General features: G+C 42.0%; 1 protein-coding gene across 7 annotated transcripts in view; it reads right to left on the minus strand.

The window, feature by feature from the left end:
* Positions 1-26,087, minus strand: part of RPS6KA5 (ribosomal protein S6 kinase A5) — a 669,794-nt gene that overhangs the window by 523,851 nt on the left and 119,856 nt on the right. For all 7 annotated transcript variants that reach the window (XR_007774432.1, XM_050953246.1, XM_050953247.1 and 4 more), the window contains 5 exons: positions 19,801-19,962; positions 16,092-16,217; positions 15,128-15,261; positions 4,854-4,947; positions 643-813 (listed from right to left, as the gene is read on the minus strand). Coding sequence is in view for 6 of the 7 variants with exons in the window: in XM_050953246.1 (XP_050809203.1) it covers positions 643-813; positions 4,854-4,947; positions 15,128-15,261; positions 16,092-16,217; positions 19,801-19,962 (687 nt within the window). In the remaining variant the exon portion in view is untranslated. The remainder of the gene's footprint in view (positions 1-642; positions 814-4,853; positions 4,948-15,127; positions 15,262-16,091; positions 16,218-19,800; positions 19,963-26,087) is intronic.

The raw sequence follows: 26,087 nt of genomic DNA on the forward strand, positions 1-26,087 counted from the left end.
CTGATCCCCACAACCCTCTCTTTTTTAACTAACAGACCCACTACCTCCTCACCTACCTTATTTCTCAGGTGAAAACTGTATTAAACTAGAGTGAGATTGAGAGTAAAAACAGTACAAGGACACTGTAATTCCATCAAAAACAACCACTTCAAACCCAGGAATTCACAGTGAAGTAAAAGGAGGCATGAAAATGCACAGTAAAGGCACTGAAACAACCTTAATGCCACTTTGTCGCTATGCTATGCAACAATCATACATTTATGATCAGAATAGAATAGAATGTTAGTCTCTGAGTAGACAAAATTGAATTTTGATAGATTTTTTTTTCTCATCATATTACTACATGGTGGAGTAAGACTGAATTTTTTATTTTATAAACAAAGTTTATAAATTACTTATCTGAGTTGAGTATTTTATTGTTTTTACTATTGATCGCATAACATAATGGAATAAAATAAAATTAGATGGTAGATGTGTGAAACTTTCATTTCCTAATAACAAAAAAGCATGAAAAACACACGAATTACAGTATTTTTTCCATTAAAGTAACCATGCACTTTAATGAAGGGATACACTGCTTTGTTAAAGAATGTGTAAGTAAGGTATTAGAACAATAATATATACAATCATAGCACACTATACCTCAGGTTTCAGATCTCTATGGACGACTCCTACATCATGCATGTGGCTCACAGCTGAAACAAGTTTGCGCATGATATAACTGGCTTCTGTCTCACTGAAATGTTTCTTTTTCTGAATGCGTTCAAGCAATTCTCCTCCCTTCAGCAGTTCCATTACTAGAAATGTGTGAAGCTAGAAAACAAAACAACAGTTTAATCTGAGACCTTAGAAAAATTAGATTATATACCAACACTTTGTGGAATTTAAGTATTAATAATTAAGTCTTAACTTTTTACTGTTTATTATTAAAAATACTACACAACTGTATTTAGGGGAAAAAAAACCTGTATCATTTAAGACAGAAAACGGTGGAAAAATATAGCCTTTTAAACTGCAAAGCATAACATCACTTTTTTCTCATCAGTTCTTTTGTCTGGTTCTTTGTTCTGCATCACAACACATTTTCCTTCCACCAGCTACATGCTATACTGCAGTAGGATCTCTCTTTCCAGAGGTCAAGATGAGTAAAGCTTCTATTTATAATGCTGTTTTATGAGTACAAAAATATGAAGAACCAAATTCTACTCTTAGAGATGTCTGGTGCTCATGGCTACCAGTGACATCTATGGGATTCACTTATATACATTAGTGGGTAGGATCTAGCTCAAAGAGTGGTGAACATTGCCTGCTTCCACATAAGAGTACATTTTTATCATTATGCATGAAGAATTAATCACAGAGTTCAAGTTAATAGCAGAAAAAGTTGCTAATTCCTTGCACAGCCTCCTGAAAGTTTACTTCCAAGTCTTTAATTATCCTCAACTGCTTCATATCCCATCTCCCACACAGAAGGATACATGCTGCCTCTGTACCATTACTAGAACCACAATATATATTTAATATTCCCAACAGTAAACTTTGTTACTAAAAGTGAAGGTTGTGCCAGTGTATTTCCTTTAAGACAAAATTTTTTTTTAATATCAAGGAAGTCACCACTTAAGGCAAACATTAACATAAAGACCAATCATAATTTACATGCCTCATCACCAATGCACCCAAGACTCCACAACTTCACAACAAACTCCTTTTTTCTTCCAACATACAACCATCTGTAATATATGGAATTATGCTCAAATACACAAACTTTATTACAACTTCAACGAGATTAACTCCTAAAAACTAATTTTGAGAAGTCTTTCTTTTGTACTGTTACAAAGTCTGAATTTGGAGTAAATGTCATATGTTCGTTTGTGATTGGGAGAAACAACAGTATTTTTTGTGGGAATTTCCTTGTTTTTTAAAAACCTGTTAACTGTTAGCAGCGGGTTAGTGTGGTACTGGGGAAGAGGTAGCATTAAAGAGTTTTGAGGATGCGGCCATTTTGAAGGCAGATGATCATAATGGGAGGAGGAAAAGACAGCATGGCTTGTGAGTAGAGGAAGAGTACAAAGAGACTGAAGAGGGCTGGTGGAAGGAGACCAGGACAGGGAGGCATAAAGAATACTGGATGGAGAGACATAAGATTTGTGGGAGACAGCTGGAAATATGAGACTGGTGGGGCTGTGGGATGAGTTATGGAAAATCAACAAGACAGCAGTCAGGTCTGGGGATCTAGGAAAAACAGACAGGCTATGGAGAGCAGTGGGAAAAGTAATGTAGGGCATGAGGTTGTTATGGGTAGCAGAAGGGCAGAAGACTCACAGACAGGAAGCCAGCAGGGTGTTTTGGATCAGGGTTTCCCTGTGCTAACGGAATCCTGCCCAGAGACTGTAGAAATAAAGGGTAGGTGGTGTTTCCGCAGTTGAGAACCTTTACATAGGAACTCCCCAGCACAGGGAAATCCCACTCATTGTGGACACTGTTATATAGGCTTTGCTTCTATAAAAAGGGGGAGAATTATAGCCCAGACTTTCTTCACTTTGTCAGATGGGCTGTGACCTCACCAGCCCTTCCTCACAAAGATTTTGGTCCCTTGGAATTGAGAACTCAGTAGTTGCCTTAAGTAAGATGGGGCTGGTTAGCCAGCCAGCCTTGAAAAACAATGGGTATGAGTATCTGAGATGGCCATTGTCACTGTGTCAACTGCTCTTGATTCAGTCTGTCTAGGGATCCTAGGTTTGTCTTAACTGGTTCTCTTCATCTACAATTAGACCAGTCCATGAATTCTTAACTTAAATTGAGTCTATCAGCCCTTAAACTCCAAGGCTTGCAGTCTCCTTTTGTCTCTTTGTCAGTTTCTCAGAAGCAGCATGGCATGGGCTGTTGCTCTCTGCTATCCCAAGCCTTTTTGCCTCCCTTTCCCTCTCTCTTCTCCTTCTTTCATAGCTGGTCTTATTTACTGCATTGGTCACAACTGTGGCTGCATGTGTCCAAGACTGGCAGTTCTGGTAGCTACGAAGGGGTGTTTTTTAATTTAATTTAATAATGGAGATATACGCATCCCCTAGAACTGAAAGGGACCCTGAAGGGTCATCAAGTCCAGCCCCCTGCCTTCACTACCAGGACCAAGTACTGATTTTGCCCCAGATCCCTAAGTGGCCCCCTCAAGGACTGAACTCACAATCCTGGGTTTAGCAGGCCAATGCTCAAATCACTGAGTTCTCCCTCCCCCCTCAGCGGTGTGATCAGCCTGATAGCCTTTAAGCAGGGAAGATTCTCCTCTCCCTTCTGCTGATGCTCAGTTTGGGATTTGTAAACCTCATTACACAGTCCTATCTCCCAACAAAAATTTCTAAGGATATAATCTGGGGCAGGTGACACAAGTATGAAAAAATGTGAGGGGAACAGAGATATCAGCTTTTGTCTGTCCCCTAACCATGGTGGAGGGCAGTATTAGGAGGAGCAGAATTGTGAAGATGGGTGGGCATTTTTTGGAACAGAGACTATATCTCATTAGTTAAGCTAAAAACACGGCTTGTCAGGTTACTTTTTCTGCAATTCTCTCCCCCATCCTTGAACACAGTGGAAGGGGCAGGGAAAGAGGATAAAAAATATTCTCTCAATAGCAATGTCCCAGGATTTGCCAAAATCCTTTAGTCATGGCCTGACAAACATTGGCAGGTCCAGTTGGAGTAGGATTCCCAATGGAGACCCTGATTAGATTTGTAGTAGAGCTAGTAAAAAATAAGGAAAAAATTTCAGAAAAAAATGGTAATTTTTTTTTTGAATTTCAAAATTTGGAAAAAATTGACCAGCTCTAATCTGCGGAAGCCTTGAGTTGGTGACTATATACATGTTGCAGAAGGATGAAAAGCAGGATGAGTGGCTGGTTGGAGGTAGGCTAATCAGATTCACAGTAATCTGAGAGTACATTTATTGTTATATCTTGTTTATTAAGTATTGATTGTGCTCAAAAGAAGAAAATAAAGATAGCACCTTGCCACGAAGAGCTAATTTAAACAGATTCTTCTGCTTAAGGACTCAAAAAAGTATATTGATAATACATTCTGAACATGTTCTAGTACATAAAGTATAAATAGTGAAAATGTAAATCTCCTCCATCCTTAAAGATTGTAGGTTAAGATTCTTCAGTTTGCTAAGCGCATTTTTGTGCTGCATATGCCTACCAGCTGTTCCCTTAGACCCTTTCATAAGGGCATAGGGAACATTTTGGGAAGGGGCTGGGGGCATGTCAGGGGTGGAGAGGAGCTTGGCTTCATTACACCTGATCTTGTGCTGGGGAGTTTACACCAACAGAGGAAGACAGAGTAGGCCCCCAGCTGCTCTGGTTTCCCAGAGGCCACCAGTGTCCATTACATTTGAGCTATGCTAGGATACAGCAGATAACTGAGGTTTCTATAACTAAATAAAACTCAAGCATATTCTAGTCTATTTTTTTTTAAAAGGAACTGCTTTTAAATCTGGTAATTTATTAAATAATTTGGGTTGCCTCATTTGAAATCAAACAAAATTATGAAAGAATCTTTGGTACTTATGTAGCACCATTAATTCAAGGATTTCCAAGCGTGTTACAAATATCATTTAAACTTCACAATACCTCTGAAGGAAGGTAAGTATACCTGAGTTCCAACAAATACATTTTTGTTGTATATAAATAAAAATGTAATCTCCTTTGGTTTTAATGCTTTTGCTATATTTTTTCTAGGTTGACAAGACTCAATTAGTTGGAAAAAGCTGCCTATACAGAGTGTCAGTAAGCTTTATCACAAGAGTTAATGCTATGCACAACAAAATGTGTTTGGAAAATGCTTATTATAGTTTCTTCAAAATACCTGATCATGATAAACTTCATGCAATTTCACTACATTGGGGTGTCCTTCACAGAGTTTCAAAGCTGTTATTTCCCTCTGGGTGTTGGCTTCCATTCTGGAAAATTACCAAGATTAACAAAGCAAATTTCAAGTCAAAATTGTTACATTTATTTTTTTAAATTCTTCCTAATCCAGATTTTGGAATATTAAAACAGTTGCCCTTTTGATATACACAATTAGAAGTCAGCACCTTCAAACAAGCAAACTGAACCAACCAAACAAGTGAGTCCTGCAGAGTGGGGGTAAATAAATAAAACAAAACACATTCATGATTCAGTCATGTCTTGGCATGCTAAGAATAAAAACCGTGTTATTTTACAAATACCATAAGCAATTCAGACTTGCCCATTAGGCTTGAAACATTGGCACTACCTGTTCCACCCTCATGCCAGAGAAGTACTTCCAAAGCTGTATGGAAACATTAAATCCATTTTGGATAAAATAATATTGATTTAAATAATAGCACTATACTCAACTATAAGTGACAGCACGTCCATCCAAAGTGAGAGAGTTCATGCGCATTAGGTAAGGGTACCAGTTCTGTCTGGCCCACGTCAGGGCTATCAGTATGACCTTGGCTTTGTCAACATGCATCCTGTGTATTACCTGCAAGAGCAGTGGTATCGGGGGGAATGCATAAAGAGTGATTTGTCCCAGGTGATTAGAAAGGCATCCCCCAGTAATTGGGGTCCCATTCCTGCTCTCGAGAAAAAGATTGGGCATTTGTGATTTTGCGAATACATTGATGGGAGGGAAGCCCCATCACTGAAATATGGCTAGTAGGACTTTGCTGTTCATTTACCATTCCTGGTCCTGAGAAAACTGTCTGCTCAGTGTGTCCACTGTCATGTTCTGGCACCCAGGGAGGTAGGAGACTGTGACATTTATATTGTGATTTATGCACTAGTTCCACAGCCTCATGGTCTCGATGCATAGTGAGTGAGAGTGGGCTCCTCCTTGTCAATTTATATAGAACATGCAGGCAATGTTGTCGGTCATCACGCATACTGTTTTGTAATTTATCAGTGGAAGGAAGTGAAGAAAGGCATTGTACACAGTGCGTAATTCTATTAGGTTGATGTGTAGTTGGCTCTTGGTAGATGACTACCTCCCTTGGATTATATGCTAGTTCAGGTGGGTGTCCCAGCCTATCGAGGCATCTGTTGTGATTATTACTGATGGTGGATCCTGATGAAAGGGCATCTTAGTGCACACATTCTCCAGTCTTGTCCACGACTGTAGAGATTCCAGTACTTTTGATGGCAGTGTTAGGCTTCTGTTCAGGTTGTGTTTGCTTGATATGTACACTGAACTCAGCCAGCTTTGTAGGCAGCACATGTGTAGTCTTGCATGTCTTACCACAAAGATCATGGCCACCATGTGACCTAAAAGTTGTAGGCAGTCTCATGCTGATGTTTGTGGGCTAGTCGTGACTACCTAGATAAGATTGGTCAGAGTTATGAATCTGTCCATCGGTAATGATGCCCTGGCCTCTACAGTCGAGGCGAGCCCTGATGAAGTCCAATTGCTGTATAGGAACTAGGGTTGCTTTTTGTTTATTTGTAACTCTACCTTCCAGAAGAGAGTGATAGTCCTCTGAATGTTGTCTATTGCTTCTAACCAGGTAGGCTCTGTTAGTAAACAGTTTAGATATGGGAAAACCATTATCCCTTGTTTGAGGAAGTGTGCCACTACTACCACAAGGGAAAGGCCGAAAGGTAGGACTCTGTATTGGTAGTGGATGTTGACTTTGTGGTTCATATTCTTGTTGTTGCTGACGTTGGAATGAGATGTCTGTTTCGTTGGTATTGCTGGTAACGTCTCCATTTTGTGGCAGGTGTATATACCAAGAGTATGGAGAGTCATTCAGAAATCTTTCATCAAGTGGAGGACCTTGGTAGAAAAAAAAGCTTTTCTCTGTCAAATGGGAGATACTCCACTTTCACTTGGAGATCTTTTGGAATCCCCCAAGATTGCAGCCATGATGCTCTGTGCATTACTATGGCTGTCGCTGCTATTCTCACTGCGGTGACTGCTATGTCCAGGGATGCTTGTAGTGCCGTTCTGGCAACCAGCTGTCCCTCAGTTAGTATGGCCTTGAATTTTGCAAGCCTCTCCTCTGGGAGGTCATTAATAAATTCATTCAGCTTGCCATAATTATCGTGGTCATACTTGGCTAGGAGCACACTGTAATTTGTCACTCGGAATTGTAGTGTCACCGAGGAATAGACCCTCTGACTGAAGAGGTCGAATCTCTTGTATTCCTTGTCCTGTGGAGTGGACCTGTACTGTGGTTGTTTGCCACAATGATTTGCGGCCTCTGCTACTAAGGAGTTGGGTTGTGGGCAGGAAAAAAGGAAGTTCATACCCTTGGCGGGCATGTAGTACTTCCTGTCCACCTTCTTGCATGCTAGTGGGACAGTAGCTGGTGTTTGCCGGACTGTCTCTGCCAGTTACACGATGGTGTCATTTATGACAACGCTATTTTAGAAGTCAACTCTGTCCTATGGAGGAGTTTGTGATGAGTGTCTCACACACTGGGATCTCCTGACTCTGAGCTACCCTTTTGAACAGTTTTTGGAACTGTCTGAACTCATCTGCTGTGGTGGGAGGTAGGGGCATTAATCCTTCCTCTGGTGATGAACAAGAGTTATGCGCAGGTGATGTTATGTCCTGTTTGGTGCCCTCTTCCCTCTCATCCTGCGTTTCCTCCTGGGCTTCCAAGATCTTCATTATGGAGGATGGTGATCTGATTTCACCTCTGGGTGGAGTTGAGGGTCTGTTGTAACGAGTCCTGTACGCTGCCCATGGATCCCAAGATGACCATTGCTTGGAGAAGTGCACAGGTGGGCACATCCATGTTTATGTGTACCGTGGTTGCATGCAAGAGGCCTTTGATTTCATCGGTTCCCAAGGTGGTCTGTATTCTGTAGGTGAAGAATGGTGTGAGGAGAAGACATCCTCTCTTTCTGGTGGTCATCATCTTTGCTTGAGAATAGTGGGGTGGTAGGCGATACTGCTTGGTCTGATGCAGTATGCTCAGGGAAGCCATCAGTGCCGAAGAGTGGGGACTGCGGTATTGAAAAGACCATGAAGTCTTTTTGTTGCAGGAATTTCTGTGGTGGTGTTGGTTTCAGTGCCATCAGTACCCATGTTGCTATTTTAGGAGGTACCATGGACCGTGCTGATGACTTGTAGCTCGACTTACTTGATGTGGACCGTGCTGTCTTTGCACTGTCCGTTGGTACCGATAGGGTTGTTGGAGCTGGTGGTGGAGGCATAACCACTAGTGAGGGTCTTGGCACTATGTCTCTCATCTGTGTGGTCAGCGCCATAGAGGAGGAGGCAGTCTTAGATCTGTGCCTCGACTCCTTGTCCTTCTGATGGGGCTCAGCAGAGGTCCCAGTGCGGATGGTGCCGGACGTTCCCCGTGCCTCAAGGTGCTTACCCAGGGGTTGACAGGCACCGAGGACAGCGATCTGGCAAAAGACGGTTTCTGTTTATGCAGCTCCCTTTGCAGAGAGATCATGTCTCTTTTCCTTGATCTTTTAGAGGACTGAGTGTTGTCCTTGGTTGAAGTGGATGTGCCCGGGGAGTCCCCTGTGGAAGGAGTCTGTTACCCTGGATTGGAGGCCAGTTGGAGAAATTTCCCATCAGAATAAGTTTTAGATGGTGGTCTCGATCATGCCTGGCCCTCGCTTTCAAATTGCTGCAGTGAGTGCACTTCTGGGGAATGTGCAAATCACTGAGACAGTCAACACAGAGAGAATGGCTGTCTGAGATGGGCGTAGTTTCGTGGCAAGACTCATATCTCTTAAAGCCTGGGAACCAGGCATTTTGAATCAGGTTAAGTGTTCCCCACTCTGAGGAAAATAAAAAGAAAAAAAATTGAACTGATTAAAACAAACTAAACTAACTATACTAGGAAAAAGCTAAAACTATTTCTAATTATATTTCTCTAGGTTTGAGAGAGACGCTGGCATATCACCATGGAGTTCTACCTCAGGCCAGGGACGATTGAGAAGGAACAGGGGGGTGGACTGTGTGCGTGCTAGATGAGGTACCAACAGCACTGTGAGACGACTACTGCACACACGCATCCCAGACGGACATTGCTACTGAAAATCTCTGATGAACAGTGGTTGATCACACTGACATGGTTGAACACACTGATACCTGAAATGGAGCACCCATTCTTGAAGAAGAATCATCAGGTAACAATTTTTTTCATTCTATATCGACATCTCCCTGAATCCAAGACATGTGGGACATAGCTAGCAGCATGAAAAAAAAATTTTGTAGGGATGGAGAGAAGATAAAACAGTGTTCCTTCTTTCCTCAAAATTAATGTTAATCTATCTTGGGGCAACTGCTTGAAGAACATTCACGCCAAAGGTTGCTTCTGCAGAGGGAAGGTCAGGTCTGTACTGATTTATAAAGGAGCTGATGGATCACCAGTTGCATCCTTTTTGACCTTGAACATGTCCCCTATATATTGCAGTTCCCATGTTGTGCTCAAAATGAAAGGGTGTCACTTATGGCCAGGATTTTGAGATATGAATTGTGGAGGAAAGACCCTATTATCATGTGGATTTCCTGTAACCAAAAGTGACAAACTGAACCACTTTGGATGGTCCTGTAACCAAAAGTGACAAACTGAACCACTTTGGATGGTCTTTTCATTTTACTTTTCATTTGATGTTGAAAGTGATTCCAGGCTCTTAAGAAGAATCCCTTACGTTGTCTTATATTGTCTTGTCATTAGAGGAATCTCTAGGCATGAGACGAGAAGACTTAGGAGTCACAGTAAAGATGGATCAATGACATGCAGCTTCATGACACCTCAGAGATCAGTGTCTGGATTTTGTTGAACCTTTCCAGCAATACGAAGACTCTGGCTCCCTTTGCACCTATCTTAGACTCTTAGGTAGACAATAGTGTGATAAGGAATTGGGAAGGTCGCAAGAAGTAACCCAGATAACCCCCTCTGTGCTTCATACCTGGATTTATAATACATTTAAAGAACAATTGGATGGAGGTGAGCCAGTTGTTGACATACTGGCTATTTGGGCTAAAGGCAGGGATTGAACCACTTTCCTGATCTGAGCTTTCATCTAGTGTTTCAGGTCCAGATTTTAGCCAGCAATTGGAGTCACTTTTCTGGTACGTTTGCTATGGGTAGGAGAGAAAAGAGCGTCTGCCTTTGTATCAGCACTTGTAGTCCTTCTCAGACTTAACCAGAGTGGAGAGTAAATGCCTGGACTGATGTGTGTGCAACTACCACCTTACCAATCTTCTCCCTGAATAAAAATCCTTTCAAATTGTATGTCATAGATGATTTACTTATCTACTGTAGGGTTTAAACCAGAGTTGGCACCTGACCTCTGAGTATTCTGCCACAACTTTTGCTGCCTGCTTTATCTAGCGTATGGATCTGTCCATCATGAATGCAGTAACTAGAGATATTTTCTTTAGTGCTGAATTGAATTCATCATGATTCTGAGGCTCAAGGCTTTTTAAGCCTTTACAATAACAAAGTACATGACTGTCTGTGATTTCAGCTCTAACAAAGTCAGTGAAGCGATAAAAGCCACCTTCTAAGGGTGGTTTCTATCTTCTTGTGAGTGGCGTTGTTTGGGAAGAAATCACCCTCAGCAGGAATGACCATGTCCACTGCCAGGAATGCCACTTCTACATCAATTTCAGGAAGCATAAAAAGAAAAAAAATAGATTCTAAGAGCCTGGGCTTATCTAATGAGACTTTTCCCTTTTGTCAGGCGTTTTCCATTCCATCCTAACGATTTCTTCTGAGGAGGTTGGAGGGAATAGCAAATTCTGTTTTAGTTCTGACTGGGAGATAATTGCTACTGGCTTTAACCTGCTCATCCTTTCCCTTTAGCTACCACTTTCTTTCCCTAAGCCCACGTCCAGACTACAGCCTAAAATCGATGTGCTTAAAATCGATTTTATAAAGCAGGTTTTATAAAATCGATTTTGTGCATCCACACTAGAGGTACTTACATCGATGTTGAGCGTCCATTTTCCCTGGCGTCCATCTTTTGCTTGAGCGTTGCACTCTGGGTACCTATCCCACAGTTCCTGCACGGGTCCCTGCCCTTTGGAATTATGGGTTACTAGCCCAGTGCATGATGGGATCAAAGTCCCCGTCCTGGGTGGTTCTGGGTACAGCTTCACCCCCCCCCCTTCCTGTAAACGGCACACAGTCAGTTCGCACTGGGTGGTTCGGGGAACGCGAGAGCAAACCGCGGCGAAGCTGGTCTCCTTCCCCGGTTTGCTCTCGCGTTCCCCGAACAAGCAGGTCTCCTTCCCTGCGGTTTACAGGGGGGTCCGGGGAACGCGAGAGCAAACCGCGGCGAAGCTGGTCTCCTTCCCCGGTTTGCTCTCGCGTTCCCCGAACAAGCAGGTCTCCTTCCCTGCGGTTTGCTGGGTGGTTCGGGGAACGCGAGAGCAAACCGCGGCGAAGCTGGTCTCCTTCCCCGGTTTGCTTTCGCGTTCCACGAACCCCGAGCAAGGTCTCCTTCCCTGCCGTTTGCAGGGTGGTTCGGGGAATGCGAGAGCAAACCGCGGCGAAGCTGGTCTCCTTCCCCGGTTTGCTCTGCGTTCCCCGAACAAGCAGGTCTCCTTCCCTGCAGTTTGCTGGGTGGTCCGGGGAACGCGAGAGCAAACCGCGGCGAAGCTGGTCTCCTTCCCCGGTTTGCTCTGCGTTCCCCGAACAAGCAGGTCTCCTTCCCTGCGGTTTGCTGGGTGGTTCGGGGAACGCGAGAGCAAACCGCGGCGAAGCTGGTCTCCTTCCCCGGTTTGCTCTGCGTTCCCCGAACAAGCAGGTCTCCTTCCCTGCGGTTTGCTGGGTGGTTCGGGGAACGCGAGAGCAAACCGCAGCGAAGCTGGTCTCCTTCCCCGGTTTGCTCTGCGTTCCCCGAACCCCGAGCAAGCAGGTCTCCTTCCCTGCTGTTTGCAGGGTGGTTCGGGGAACGCGAGAGCAAACCGCGGCGAAGCTGGTCTCCTTCCCCGGTTTGCTCTGCGTTCCCCGAACAAGCAGGTCTCCTTCCCTGCGGTTTGCTGGGTGGTTCGGGGAACGCGAGAGCAAACCGCGGCGAAGCTGGTCTCCTTCCCCGGTTTGCTCTGCGTTCCCCGAACAAGCAGGTCTCCTTCCCTGCGGTTTGCTGGGTGGTTCGGGGAACGCGAGAGCAAACCGCGGCGAAGCTGGTCTCCTTCCCCGGTTTGCTCTGCGTTCCCCGAACAAGCAGGTCTCCTTCCCTGCGGTTTGCTGGGTGGTCGGGGGAACGCGAGAGCAAACCACGCTGTGCAAGCAGGAAATGGAATTTCAAAGTTCCCGGGGCTTTTCCTGTTTACCTGGCCAGCAGAAGAGTACCTTTACCTGTGTAGAGCGGCCACTAGAGCACTGTGGGATACGTCCCGGAGGCCATTAACTTCGGTGTCCGTCCACACTATCATAAAATCGATTTTAAGAAATCGATTTTGGGGTTACTCCTCTCGTTTAGATGGAGTTCCAAAATCGATTTTAGGGACCCTTAAAATCGATTTTATGCACTCTGTAGTGTGGACGGTTACAGCTTTAAATCGATTTAGAGCTCTTAAAATCGATTTAAAGCTCTAGTCTGGACCTGCCCTTAGTTGCATACATGCCTGGGGGAAAGAACCTTTCATTTCTCTGGTTTTACAGTTTATTATGAACTAAAGGCAAAACTTCTCCTTTTTATGGAGAGGTGCTAGTGCAGGGGCAAACAAACTTTTTGGCCTGAGGGCCACATCGGGGTATGGAAATTGTATGGCAGGGCATGAATGCTCATGAAATTCGGGGTAAGCATGCAGAAAGGGAGTGAGGGCTCTGGGGTGGGACCAGAAATGAGGAGTTCAGGGTGTGGGAGGGGGCTCCGGGCTGGGGCAGAGAGTTGGGGTGTGTGGGGGTGAGAGCTCCAGCTGGGGCTGCGGGCATTGGGGTGGGACTGGGATTAAGAGTTTGGGGTGCAGCAGGGTGGGACAGAGGGCTGGGGTACGAGGGTGTGTGAGGGCTCTGGCTGGGGGTGCTGGCTCTGGGGTGGCGCCGTGGATGAGGAGTTTGGGGTACCAGAAGCGGCTCTGGGCTGGGATTGAGGAGTTCAGAGGATGGGAGGGGGATCAGGGCTGGGTCAAGGAATTGGGGCGCAGGGGCAGGAGTGGGGAAATCAGGGTGCAGGCTCTGGGCAGTGCTTACCTCAAGCAGCTCCCAGAAGCATGTCCTCCCCTCTGGCTCCTACGCAGAGGTACATCTAGTCAGTTCTGCATGTTGCCCTGTCTGCAGGCACCACCCCCGCAGCTCCCACTGGCTGGGAACTGTGGCCAGTGGGAGCAGAGGGGGCGGCGCCTGTGGACGGGGCAGCATGCAGAGCCACCTGGTCACACCTCCACATACTACATAGGAGCCGGAGGGGGGTCATCCCAGGAGCCACGCAGAGCAGGAAGAGCCTCTGACCCCACTCCCTGGCTGAAGCACAACAAGCCCCCGACCCCGCTCCCTAACGGGAGCTGAGGGATGGATTAAAAGGTCTGACTTTTTGGGAGGGATGGGGGATAGAGTGGGTATGATGGTGCACCTCATCATCTGAAATGTAACTAGAAGAAGCATAGGGAGAACATCCCTAAGGGAACCTAGATCTTCATTTTAGGAAGAAAATCTGAAAAGATGCCAAAGTCTTTACTATGTGACTCAATTATTCACATGTCGACTTAATATAGGACCCTGGAGCTTTTCCCTTTATAGGAGACTGAATCAAGAAGTTCAGGAGTTTTAGACTTACCCTTGAAGAATAATGAGCCTGTGAGGGGAATGCAGTTTGCTGAATCCCAAGAGCTGAAAAGGACTGACCCATATTTCAGGGGAGTCTCGACTGAGGGAGTGGTTGGGGGTTGTGGTGCGCATAAGTGGTGATGGGAGAAACAGAAGTCCCAAAAAGCTCTCCAGTTTCTGAGCTCCATAAAAAGCTGGCAGTAATCTTTGCAGGTGGACCAACTCTTACCTTCAGCTTGCTCCAGCCTGCACTGGCATACTTGGGGGGCGGGGGCTAGGGGGAGAAATAACAAGAAGGAACTTGTTATGTGATCCTATCTAGGGACAAAGCCCCTGAAAATTTGGTCCTGTAAGGGAAAGGAAAGAGTAGAGAAAAAGATGTTGCTCACTATCACCAGAGTCAACTTTAAAAGCTAGTAAATTAATGGATAAGGAGCACTGAACTCACGCTCAGTTTGCACCAACCAATACAGAGAATCTGGCATAAAGGCATAAGGGGTGTAGTCAAATCCCAGAGCCTCAAGGACAAGTTTGAACTGCCTCCAATATTTGCAGAAAGAGGTACAGCCAAATATCCTAGACTTGGAGGAGTCATGATCCCAAAGTGGTCATCATCTATCTATTTGGTTACTAAATATTCACACTTCCCCAACCCTTTCCTTCTTTGCCAGCAGTCTACAAACGGATAAGCACAATTGTTTCAGTGACGCTGAGGAAAGGAAGGTAACAACATATTGAAAAAAAAATTAGAATTCTATTCATTCTAATTCATCTGCCACTGGCATTCTGGAATCAGACGATCACAGAAAGTAGGACAGCTGCCTGCACAGCAGTGTTTTCCTTGTCCTGGGCCCCACAGTGAGTCAGGAAAGGGATACACATCATCCCTCATTGGCCCAGTTGAGCTTCTCACAGAATGTTAATACAGCCTGAGATTCTATTAACTTTGCACTTGTCTCTGAATCCATGCTGGGGATCCCCAGATCAGCTACTGGCTTTATGCTACCTGGAAACTGGCTGGGGTGCAGGGGAAGCTACCAAGGACTGCCATTCGGATGGCCCTGACCGTCTAAAGATCCCAAGTGGATCCAGAGACTCTGTGAGAGGACCCAACAAACTATTCTGCTGGGAGAGGAATGTAATGGGGGCACAAAACAACTAGGAACAAATCTGCAGAAGAAAAGTATTACGGCGGTTTCTTTCCTCTTTATCCCATTCTGCAAGAGGCACAATTAGCCCCAAACTTCACAATCTTCCAATTAAAAAAATTCATATTACCGTATGAAGACTTCTGAATTCTCAAAAGAAAACTGATGTTTTAAACCAACATTTTTTTTTCACATGCAAAATTCAGTGAAAATTATTCGAGTTCATTGGTGATACTGAGCAAAAAAAAAGTTTTTATTGTCTTAGTAAATATTTATACCTTTTGCTAATTATTTTTACTGCATATTCTTGGCTAGTTTTCTTGTGTAAACACTTTCGACAGATGGAAAAACTTCCTTCTCCCAGTGGTTTCTCTTTCAGATCCAGTTCATAGTGATGATAAAATGGAGAGTCCTGTCATAAAACTGACAGTATTTAGTTCTGTGAAATACTTTTGGTAATCAAAGACACATAACAAATTTTGGTGATAATTATTCATCTGTGTTTAAAGATCCAAAAATACAGTTTTAAAAGAGATCTCATTTTGGTAAACAACATAGTATAAATTGAGTCTGAGAATAATAATGTGCAATTATATACATAAACTTCTCTAATGGTGCAGAGAGTACACACATTTAAGATACTTTAAACAAAAATTCTGAAATAAATTTACTATCAGAATAGCTTTAGCTACAAAAATATTCAGACAGTGCCAGGGATGATTTACAGATATTGATTCACTAACTGTGTGGTTATTTGGAGATACCACAACGACAGTTATCATACAGAATCTATTTCTAGCTGTATCTATATATGAAATTATAGGTGAATGTATCATAGAAAGAGAGATGTGAGTTAATAACCTCAGCAGCTTTGAAAACGTATACTTACCTAGGGAGAGTACCATTCTGACAGTTGAGTAAAAGCACTGTTAATATTTTCATTGCTGTTCTGCTGGTAAGGTGGTGCCTCTGTTGTGATTTTTAACAACAGTTTTTCAAGGCTGGACTCAAGTTATTTCTTAACTATATGGTATGTAAACTGAACGTTCTACCTGGCAGAAGATCCATTAGCAGACAAAGAGCAGATAACTGCATAATTACTGTAAATTACTTCTCAACAACTAATTAGTACTTCAGCCTCTGGGTTCAGAATTTATTTAGCCTGGAATAAGATTATTACCTCATAAATCATAAGCATCTTCAAATTATCACGGGTTATGTTTATTTAGAGATTATCATTACCTTCGTCATAGCACTTCTGGCAATAGTTGTAACTCCAGGTCTTTCAAATCCCGTATGAAATTGAACAGGATCTACTGTGGCTGCATTGCGTTTAAACAAGATAGAAGGAGCAACAAAAGAATATCCCTACAGAACAAAGACAGAAGATAAATATAAAGCCTTGAGGTTGTCTATATAACATATCATAATGCAGACATTAAAAAGTAATCAACTGAAAAATGAGTAAATGTCATTATAGTCAAGGTAAAGATGCAACTTCATTTTAAATTAACAGAAAAATGGCTTCCCAAAAGAGGTTATAAAATCTTCTTTCTTTAAAAAATAAAAATAAGAGATTGTGTACAAAAAAGGCTCAGAAAAATCTGACTCACAGATTCAGTTCTTTTTCACTGGTGACAAAGGTTCATACTTCAAACTGGCTAGCTTCTCAAAACACCTATAGTTAAGGTATCAAATAAGTTTACATTATGACGGGGCGTATGCCTAAAAATTGCTTAAATGGCCAAACAAAAATGGTGTGCTGCATTGTTAGCGTAATTATCTTCAGATAATATGTTATATATATAAATATATATATATACACACACACACACACACGAAATTCAAAAAAATATTTAAAATTTAAGGTAAATATCTTGAACGTGATTTGTAGCACACGGAAATATTATAATGTTGATGTATTTTTGATAGATGTGTACCCAAATAAGTTGGATTTCTCTAAGTGACTAAGCAAATAAAATCACTTAAAATAAAACAGTATGGATACTTTCATTAGCAGGAAAGGTTAATTCCCTGTAAATAATAGTATATTCCAAGACTACAAGTGTAAGAGTGACCTAACTATTTATGATTTTTAAAAGTCTAATTTCCCCACAGTACATATTTAAAGTGCTTGTTTTTCTTAAGTAATTTTATTTTGTGTATTTGGAAAATAAGTGACGGTAATCTTTTAGAAAACAGATATTAAAGTCTACAAAAATTGAAATTTATTTAATACCACACAAACCATTCAAATATAACCTATTTTTTTTTCAATTTCCCCAGTGGACTACATGTCGAAAATGGCATTAATTTATGTTCCTAATAGACACATAGTTTAAAGAACACAACTTAAAGTAAATTCAAAGATATAAATGCAATATGTGACCAAAAAGAGTTTACAGGGTATCTGATAAAATTTTCAAATGCATCTAAATCTTATTGAATTTTTAAAAACATATTTTAGGTCATCCTGAAAATTATTCCCATCTTGAAATATTGTAAGAGCCCAAATCATTACATACAGAAAAAATTCCAACTGCAGGAAGCACAATAAGAAATTTTTGAATGTATTTTTCACCTGTGTGGACAGCGTATTGGTGGATTGCCATTTCTGTGGAAACATCTATAGGCCCAGGGCCAGAGGGACAAAAATCTGCAAGATTATACCTCGACCTTCTCCTTACTGCATCCACAGAGGCATATGGCCTGAGGTAGAGGTACAGTGTCTTGAAGATAGCTGACATCCCCTTTCTCCGTAGTCTCTTCCCCTCCCCCGAGGAAATGGGAGATCCCCAGAAAGGCAAAAGCAATTATCATTAAGACTAATTTGTACTAGGGCTATCAAGAAATTTAAAAAAATGATTGTGATTATTTGCACTGTTAAAAAGATTAATTGTGTGATTAATCATACTTAAACAATAATCAAATACTGTTTAACTTTTTTGATGTTTTCTACATTTTCAAATATATCGATTTCAATTTCAACACAGAAAACAAAGTGTACAGTGTTCACTTTAAATTTATTTTTATTACAAGTAGTTGTACTATAAAAAGACAAAAGAAATAGTATTTTTCAATTCACCTAATACAAGTACTGTAGTGCAATCTCTATCATGAAAGTTGAACATACAAATATAGAATTATGTACAAAAAACTGCATTCAAAAATAGAACAATGTAAAATTTTAGAGCTTGCAAGTCCACTCAGTCCTACTTCTTGTTCAGCCAATCGCTCAGACAAACAAGTTTGTTTACATTTACAGGAGATAATGCTGCCCGCTTCTTGTTTACAATGTCACCTGAAAGTGAGAATAGGCATTCTCATGGCACTGTTGTAGCCGGCGTTGTAAGATATTTACATGCCAGATGCGCTAAAGATTCACATGTCCCTTCATGCTTCAACCACTATTCCAGAGGACATGCATCCATGCTGATGATGGGTTCTGCTCAAAAACCATTCAAAGCAGTACAAACCGACGCATGTTCATTTTAATCATGAGTCAGATGCCAGCAGCAGAAGATTGATTTTCTTTTTTGGTGGTTCGGGTTCTATAGTTTTCGCATCAGAGTGTTGCTCTTCTAAGACTTCTGAAAGCATACTCTACACTTTGTCCCTCTCAGATTTGGAAGGCACTTCAGATTCTTAAATCTTGGGTGGAGTGCTGTAACTATCTTTACAAATCTCACATTGGTACCTTCTTTGCATTTTGTCAAATCTGCAGTGAAAGCGTTCTTAAAACGAACAACATGTACTGGGTCATCATCCAAGACTGCCATAACATGAAACCAGAGCAGGGGACGTACAATTCTCCCCAAGGAGTGGAGTCAGAAATTTAATTAACTCATTCTTTTTTTAATGAGCATCATCAGTACGGAAGCATGTCCTCTGGAATGGTGGCTGAAGCATGAAGGGGCATACGAATGGTTAGCATATCTGGCACATAAATACCTTGCCACGCTGGCTACACAAGGGCCAATCAAATATCTGTTCTCACTTTCTGATGACATAATAAATAAGAGGAGGACAGCATTATCTCCTGTAAATGTAAACAAATTCGTAGAGACTGGCTGAAAAAGTAGGGCTGAATGGACTTGTAGGCTCTGAAGCTTACATTGTTTTGTTTTTGAGTCCAGTTATGTAACAAAAAAAATTCCATTTGTAAGTTGCACTTTCAGGACAAAGAGATTGCACTACAGTACTTGTCTGAGATGAATTGAAAAATACTATTTCTTCTTTTTATCATTTTTACAGTGCAAATATTTGTAATCAAAATATATACTTTTATTTCAATTACAACACAGAATACAAGATATATATGAAAATGCAGAAAAACATCCAAAATATTTAATGCATTTCAATTGGTATTCTCGATTAAACCTGCGATTATTCGTGATTCTTTTTTTTTAGCTAATCACATGAATTAACTGCTATTAATCGACAGCCCTAATTTGTACATATGAATAATCAGACAAAACCAGCATTCCTATTATCAAATACATTAATTTGCTTCTGTATTTGGTTAAAAGAATCTGGTAGGAAAGATATTTTCTTATATAATAGACCTGATCCTGTCCCACTGAAATCAACAAGAGATTTGACATTGACTTCATAGGGGTAGAACTGGGCCCAAAAAGAATACTAATCAAATCTAACCCAGTGGTTAAGTGAGAAACATGTATTATATAATAATAAATAAGTGGCTGTTTATTAAACAATCAATTTTGCTAATAAGTCACAATTTCTATTCTCAAGAAAGATTTCTATAAAAGGTGTAACATAGCATAATTTATATGTTAAAACTACATTAATGATCCAATCCTGATCATTGATTCTGTATTTAACTCCCAATAACTTCAATGGCAATCACAAACACACATGGCAAGGACAAAATCTGGCCATACATGTGGGAAATATATATTTTAAGAGAGTTGTAATAGTCTATAACTACCTGAAATATTTTCTCTGAAGTCTGTGGTGTGGCTGCAGGAGAGTATGTGGGATCCATTTCCGTAAACTCCTCTGCAAAATTACTAACATCCAACTCATCCCGGATTACTGGTTTAAACGGAGCTGGTATTTTTTTGGCAGCTAAATCGTCCCAGTTTATTTTCTGAACCAGAAATAACAAATGAATTTTGAATCAAAATGTAAATTTAACAAGACAGACATATTAAAAGGAGAGATTAATATTTCCAAATTGAAACAGCCCCTGTTCACTGCCTATAGAAGTCAGGAACATCTGTTGAGGCTACATCCCCTTATATATTCCTCAAATTGGAGGCAGAAAAATAAGCAGCATTTGTGCATAGTCATATGGACACTGCTCTCAAAAAAAAAAAAAGTCTGATTGTGTGCTGAGAATGAATACTTCACTTAGAGCAGGGATCTGTCCACACAATATTTGAAAAAAGTAAACATCCATCGGTTATAAAAATAATTCTCGCATCATTGTTTTGAACAAATCTATAGCCTAATACAAAAAATGGCAAATTGAAATATGGCAAGGAAATACTGCACAATGAGAAAAGGCACCTGAGTCTTCCAGTGAAAATGGTTCTGATTTCACTCAGTTATGACACATTGAAACGGAAATTTCTTACCTGATAATTTTCTGTTAGCAGCTTCTCTCTGAATTCATTACTAATGGACTAATGCCCCACCCCCCACCCCTGTGGAATTTGGAGATGGTCCGATGTTGTTGCTAGAAGGCCCAAAATTAAGCTCCACCCTTCAGCTCAGGCCACCAGAACGCTTCTTCCACAGCTGCAGAAACAGTCCAGAAACCCATTATTAGCACTAAGAAAACATGATATAATGCATTAAATTGGCCTCAATACAATATATGTCTAAGTCTCCCTTTAGAGAAAATTTCAATTTATACTCTGGACATTTACCAGACTACCAGGGTGGGTTGAATTCAGAGAGAAGCTGCTAACAGAAAGAAAATTAAGTAAGAAATTTCTCATTCTATTGCACAGCTTTTCTCCTCATCCATTACTTATAGGAAGCAGTGATCAGTAAATTTCAGAAGTGTAGGGGCTAGCGCTCAGGAGGGCAGATATACTATAATAATTAAACAACAGGCAAGAATGGACATGCCTCCAGATTAAACTAAGGAGTTACGTGGGAACCAACTAAGTAGCACCTTCCTATTAAAAGACATCTCTGAAGAGAAATGAAAATTTACTCTGCAAATCTTCTTCAGCCTTCCTCTAGGGGCTTCTGTGAATAGTTTACCAAATGCCTAATACACCAATTACTGCATGGATTTTATATCTTGCCTGCAGCAACCTTGAGGATGTAAGGCCTTGGCATTTTGGAAAGAATGAAATGGACAGGATACAATTGACATATGTACGCCATATCCTTGAGCTATATCTTTAGAGCTGTGGAATACCCATTTATGCCACAATCTTCCAAGGGTTAGAACAAAATGATAGAACTATTTCCCCAGAATTGTGAAAAGATGAACTTACTTTAAATAGAAAGGTATCTCAAGTTATAAGAATAACCTTTTTCCTAATGACAAAAGCAGTGGGGTTCTTGTACATATATGGGGACTAATTTCAAAACTTGCTTTTCAGAGGTAATGGCAACAAGAAAGGCCAGCCTCAGGCTTCTTTAATTTGTCATTGTGATTAAACTGGGCACCAGATACTCAAAAAGAGAATCTGATGTGCCTGTCTACAAAATACCACTATGGCTGGTAACCACACATTTACGATGCTTGATTGTTGGATTCCAACCAAACCTCCTGGAGAAACACTAGCGTAACTGAGATCACCAGAACGTTGTGTTTATTATTTGTATTACAATAGCATCTAGAAATCAGGGCCACGTAGTGCTGAGCACTGCCCCAAAGAGCCTGCCATTTCCCCTAACACCAGAAACATAAATTTGACCAGATTAATGATGAAATATCCTGGCTGAGTTCTGTATAGACACCAAACTATCAGAAGTTAATGGACAATTCATGGTGATCTACACTTGTCTTCCAACGCTCATTCTGCTAACTGTGAGCAATATGAATGGAGTCACTGCTACAAAAAAAGTCTTGTGTTTTCTGCATGAAAAACATGAAGTCTTTGGCTATCTGGAAAGTTTAAAGTGCTTTCTGGGTCAGTGGAGCACTAGGAAGACCACCATAACTCTCCCTTTTCCGTGTCCTTTATGTGAATTGTCTTCAAAGATAGATTCTTTTTGGCCCAGGACATTTTTCTATTGGCACAGACCTCTGGTTATTCCGTGGTTTTGGAAGGTATACAAACATTTAATCATAAGCCAACCTCTAATGAGATGGGATGCTTCCTCTGCAAGTACCATAATTGCCCACTATGTGGTATCTTGCATCTTCAGCTGATTCAGCTATCAATCACTGGATACTGGATTCAACAGACCACTGGTTCTATCCTATATTGCCACGTTTGTTGGTTTTTAAGACACACTGATAAAGATGTTGTAATGAACGTAAAGGATGTGTATTATGAGATTTTAGAAATTTGTCTTCCAGGTATACTTGCTTCCATAGTGAGTATGCAAGGGTCTACAATGAAATTAGGGTTGGCTTTCAGCATGTTGTTTGTACTTACCTGCCCACAAAGGATAATTTGGACCTGAAAATGATACCTAATTTTGCATTGCATCAAGTGCATGGTTCTATGTCCCCAGAAGGAATTTCAGTAGGCGCATTTTGAGAAACCCACTCAGGGGATGAAGTTGATGTATGGCACTAGCAATCCTAGCCTTTGGATGAACCTTCAGGAAATGACTGATGCAATAAAGTTTTGGTTCTTTGCAAATCTTTATATTTTTGTTACAATTACAGCTAGAACCAGCTCTGTTTTCACCTCTGGCGATATGTCTACACTGCTATTATAAACCCAAGGCTGGTCCAAGATAGCTGACTTGGGCTTGCATGTTGTTTATGCATGAGTATAGAGTGTAACATGAGACCTTTGCCTTGCTGTGACTATCACCAGACACTTAAGACTCTGTGTAGAGAGAGGATCAGAAGGAAGACTCTTGCACAGGAATTGTGAGGTTCCAGACACAAAGGTTCTTTTTATCTGGCATGCTGAGGATTTTTTTGGTTTAGAGGAAAATTAATCTGGCTTCCCTTTGAAGCTTCTGCTCCAGCTTTCCCCCCCTCTGCCAGGGAACAGGCCCTTCTAGGATACCCTTGGTGTTGGCAACAACCAATGAATGGCTACGATAGCTTTGACTGCAAGAGTTGAGGACTCTCTATAATCTCAGCGACTAATCTCTCTAATGTTTCCCCAAAAAGCTCCTTACGTCTAAGTCCAGATGTACAAGGTATTCATTTAGGATGCATCATGGCCATTCATGGGAATAACATCACTTCCTTATAACCAACAAGTTAGAATTCCTTCTTTGTCACAAATCACATCAAGGGTTTGACCAAGACAGAACCTGGGTCCCAGCAAGGTTCACACTCCTAGACAATGAGTCACTTGTTTTTCAAAAAACAGAATTTCCTCACTAAATATATGAAAGACCTTTGGTCTGAATGGCTATAGTGAGGCTTAGAAATTGTTGTGCAGTGAATCATCACTCTTATGGTCTAGGGCCTTTTGGAAGGAATTCCCCTTCTGAAGATTTGACTCTGTCTTTCACTGGGGGAACTTCTGCTGTACCACTTTTAGGCTCCCCATATTTACAAAATTTGTTTTTATATACAAATTTCGTTTTAACATTTGATTTAATCAGATGTGCTCTTTTGAATCTCATGATGCCCTCAAAGAAGGCATCAATAGGAAACCATATATCTAATAATGCTTGAAATGGAAGATAGTTCACTAATATTAATTAGTTCCTTTCAAGCCACTGACTGACATTCTGTCCGGAAAAGGTCCTGTATTTTGTTTGGGCTTTTTTCCCTCATGTTGCATGTATAGTACTTTTTCCCTTGGCTGTGTACAGGGGGAGGCAGTCTATTATTCATCCTGGCACGGGGCCCACACAACTTCGGCGGGATACTGGTGTACACAGCTTGATTGTAGAAGTGGCTCACTAAATTGCCCCCAAAAGCCTCAAATGCTGCCTGTCTGCTCCAGCAGGCTGCTTAGCACCCAAATAAATATTGTAGGAGCAACCTACCACCACTCAGGGCTTTGCTTGGTAAATCAGGATCATTTTGAACATGGAAAGGGATTTCTCACTTACCCCTCTGCAATCCCACAATGGTGCAGTATCATAGTGAGTGGAATCCTCATGTTCTGGTCACAGAATGCCTGAAGTGCTCTTAGGGTTTTAATGTGGACCCTGGCTGTAGAGCGGGGCTGGAGGGACACAGAGACCCTTGTCAACTTTTTAAACTATGAACTCCTTTCCCTAGTAGAGCAAGGATTTATGGCTGATGATCAGAAGGCCCAATTCCCATCCTGCTGTTGCCTGAAACCTGAGCTCCTTTCCCTGGCAGGGGGAGGGTTCCCAAACCCATTAGGCTGCAGCCTGAGGCAGAGCTGCACAGAAGGACACAGGCTTTTTCTGGAGGCCCACACATGCTGGGATGGGGAAAGGATGGGGAAGGGCCATGTGCATGATACAGAGCACTATGAGTAGGGCCCTACCAAAGTCACACTCCATTTTTGTCAATGTCATGGTCATAGGAATTTAAAAATCATAAATTTCATGATTTCAGGTATTTACATCTGAGATTTCACAATGTTGTAAGTGTAAGGGTCCTGACCCAAAAATGAGTTTGGGGGGGAGAGAAGAGGTTACAAGGTTATTGTAGGGGGCGCTGTGTACTGCTACCCTTACTTTTTCACTGCTGCTGGCATGGTATGGTATTGCCACCCTTACTTCTGCACTGCTCCTGGCTGGGAGTTGCCTTCAGAGCTGGGCGTTTGGCCAACAGCTGCCGCTCTCCACCCATCCAGCTCTGAAGACAGCGCAGAAGGATGGCAATACCCCCACTGCAACTCCCTTTTGGGTCAGGATTCCCAATCTGAGAAATGCTGGTCTCCCTCTGAAATCCGTATAGTGTAGGGTAAAGGCACACAAAAGACCAGATTTCACAGGAGGAGGGAGGTCAGGTTTCACAGTCCATGATGCATTTTTCATGGCCATGAATTTGGTAGGGCCCTAACTATGATTCAAAGAAGATTAGGGTTGGAAGAGGCCTCAGGAGGTCATCTAGTCCAACCCCCTACTCAAAGCAGGACCAACCAAATCATCCCAGCCAGGGCTTTGTCAAGCCAGGCCTTAAAAATCTCCAAGGATGAAGATTCTACCACCTCCCTAGATAACCCATTCCAATGCTTCACCACACTCCTAGTGAAATAGTTTTTCCTAATATCCAACCCAGACCTCCTCCCAACTTGAGACCATTGCTTCTTATTTTGTCATCTGCCACCATTGAGAACACACTAGATCTATCCTCTTTGGAACCCCCCTTCAGGTAGCAGAAGGCTGCTATTAAATCTCCCCTCATTCTAACTGAATAATCCCAGTTCCCTCAGCCTCTCCTCATAAGTCATGTGCTCTAGCTCCCTAATAATTTTGTTGCCCTCCACTGGACTCTCTCAAATTTGTTACATCCTTTCTGTACTGGGGGGACCAAAACTGGACACAATACTCCAGATGTGGCATAATAGGCCACTTGTAAACGACTCGCCAGATCAGGGTAGTAATCAATCTATCAGGGATCAATTGATCATGTCTCATTTAGATGAGATAAATCAATCCCTGAATCAACACCCGTACTCCACCTCGGCAGGAAGAGTAAGCGGATTCAACGGGGAAGCTGTGGCGATTTGCCGCCCTGAGGACAGCTAGGTAAGTCAAACTTGTCATCCACGAACTTACTGAGGATGCAATCCATCCTATCAACCGGATCATTAACAAAGATGTTGAACAGAACTGGCCCCAGGACCGACTCCTGGGGCACTCTGCTTGATACCTGCTGCCAACTATGAGAGCCCCCGTGTGGGAGAAAAGCTACAGCAAACACTCCCTTGTGGGGGAAAAGGCACAGGACAAGAAGTTTAACCCCTGATTTTCACCACACTTGTTCTTTAACAATAGTAATCACTACTTTTTGAAGGACATGCTTGCTTTTGCCTTTTTAGGATTCAGAGTCTCTGGGACTTGCAAGACTCAACCCCCCACCTCCACCCACCCCCCCAACGTATCATGAGAATTCCCTGATTCATAGTGGAAGGAACGGGAGTTGTGTATAAGCCATGTTTCTTTCCACAGGAAACTAGAGAC

Source organism: Gopherus flavomarginatus, chromosome 5 (genome assembly GCF_025201925.1).
Source record: "Gopherus flavomarginatus isolate rGopFla2 chromosome 5, rGopFla2.mat.asm, whole genome shotgun sequence".
NCBI classification, from domain to species: domain Eukaryota; kingdom Metazoa; phylum Chordata; order Testudines; family Testudinidae; genus Gopherus; species Gopherus flavomarginatus.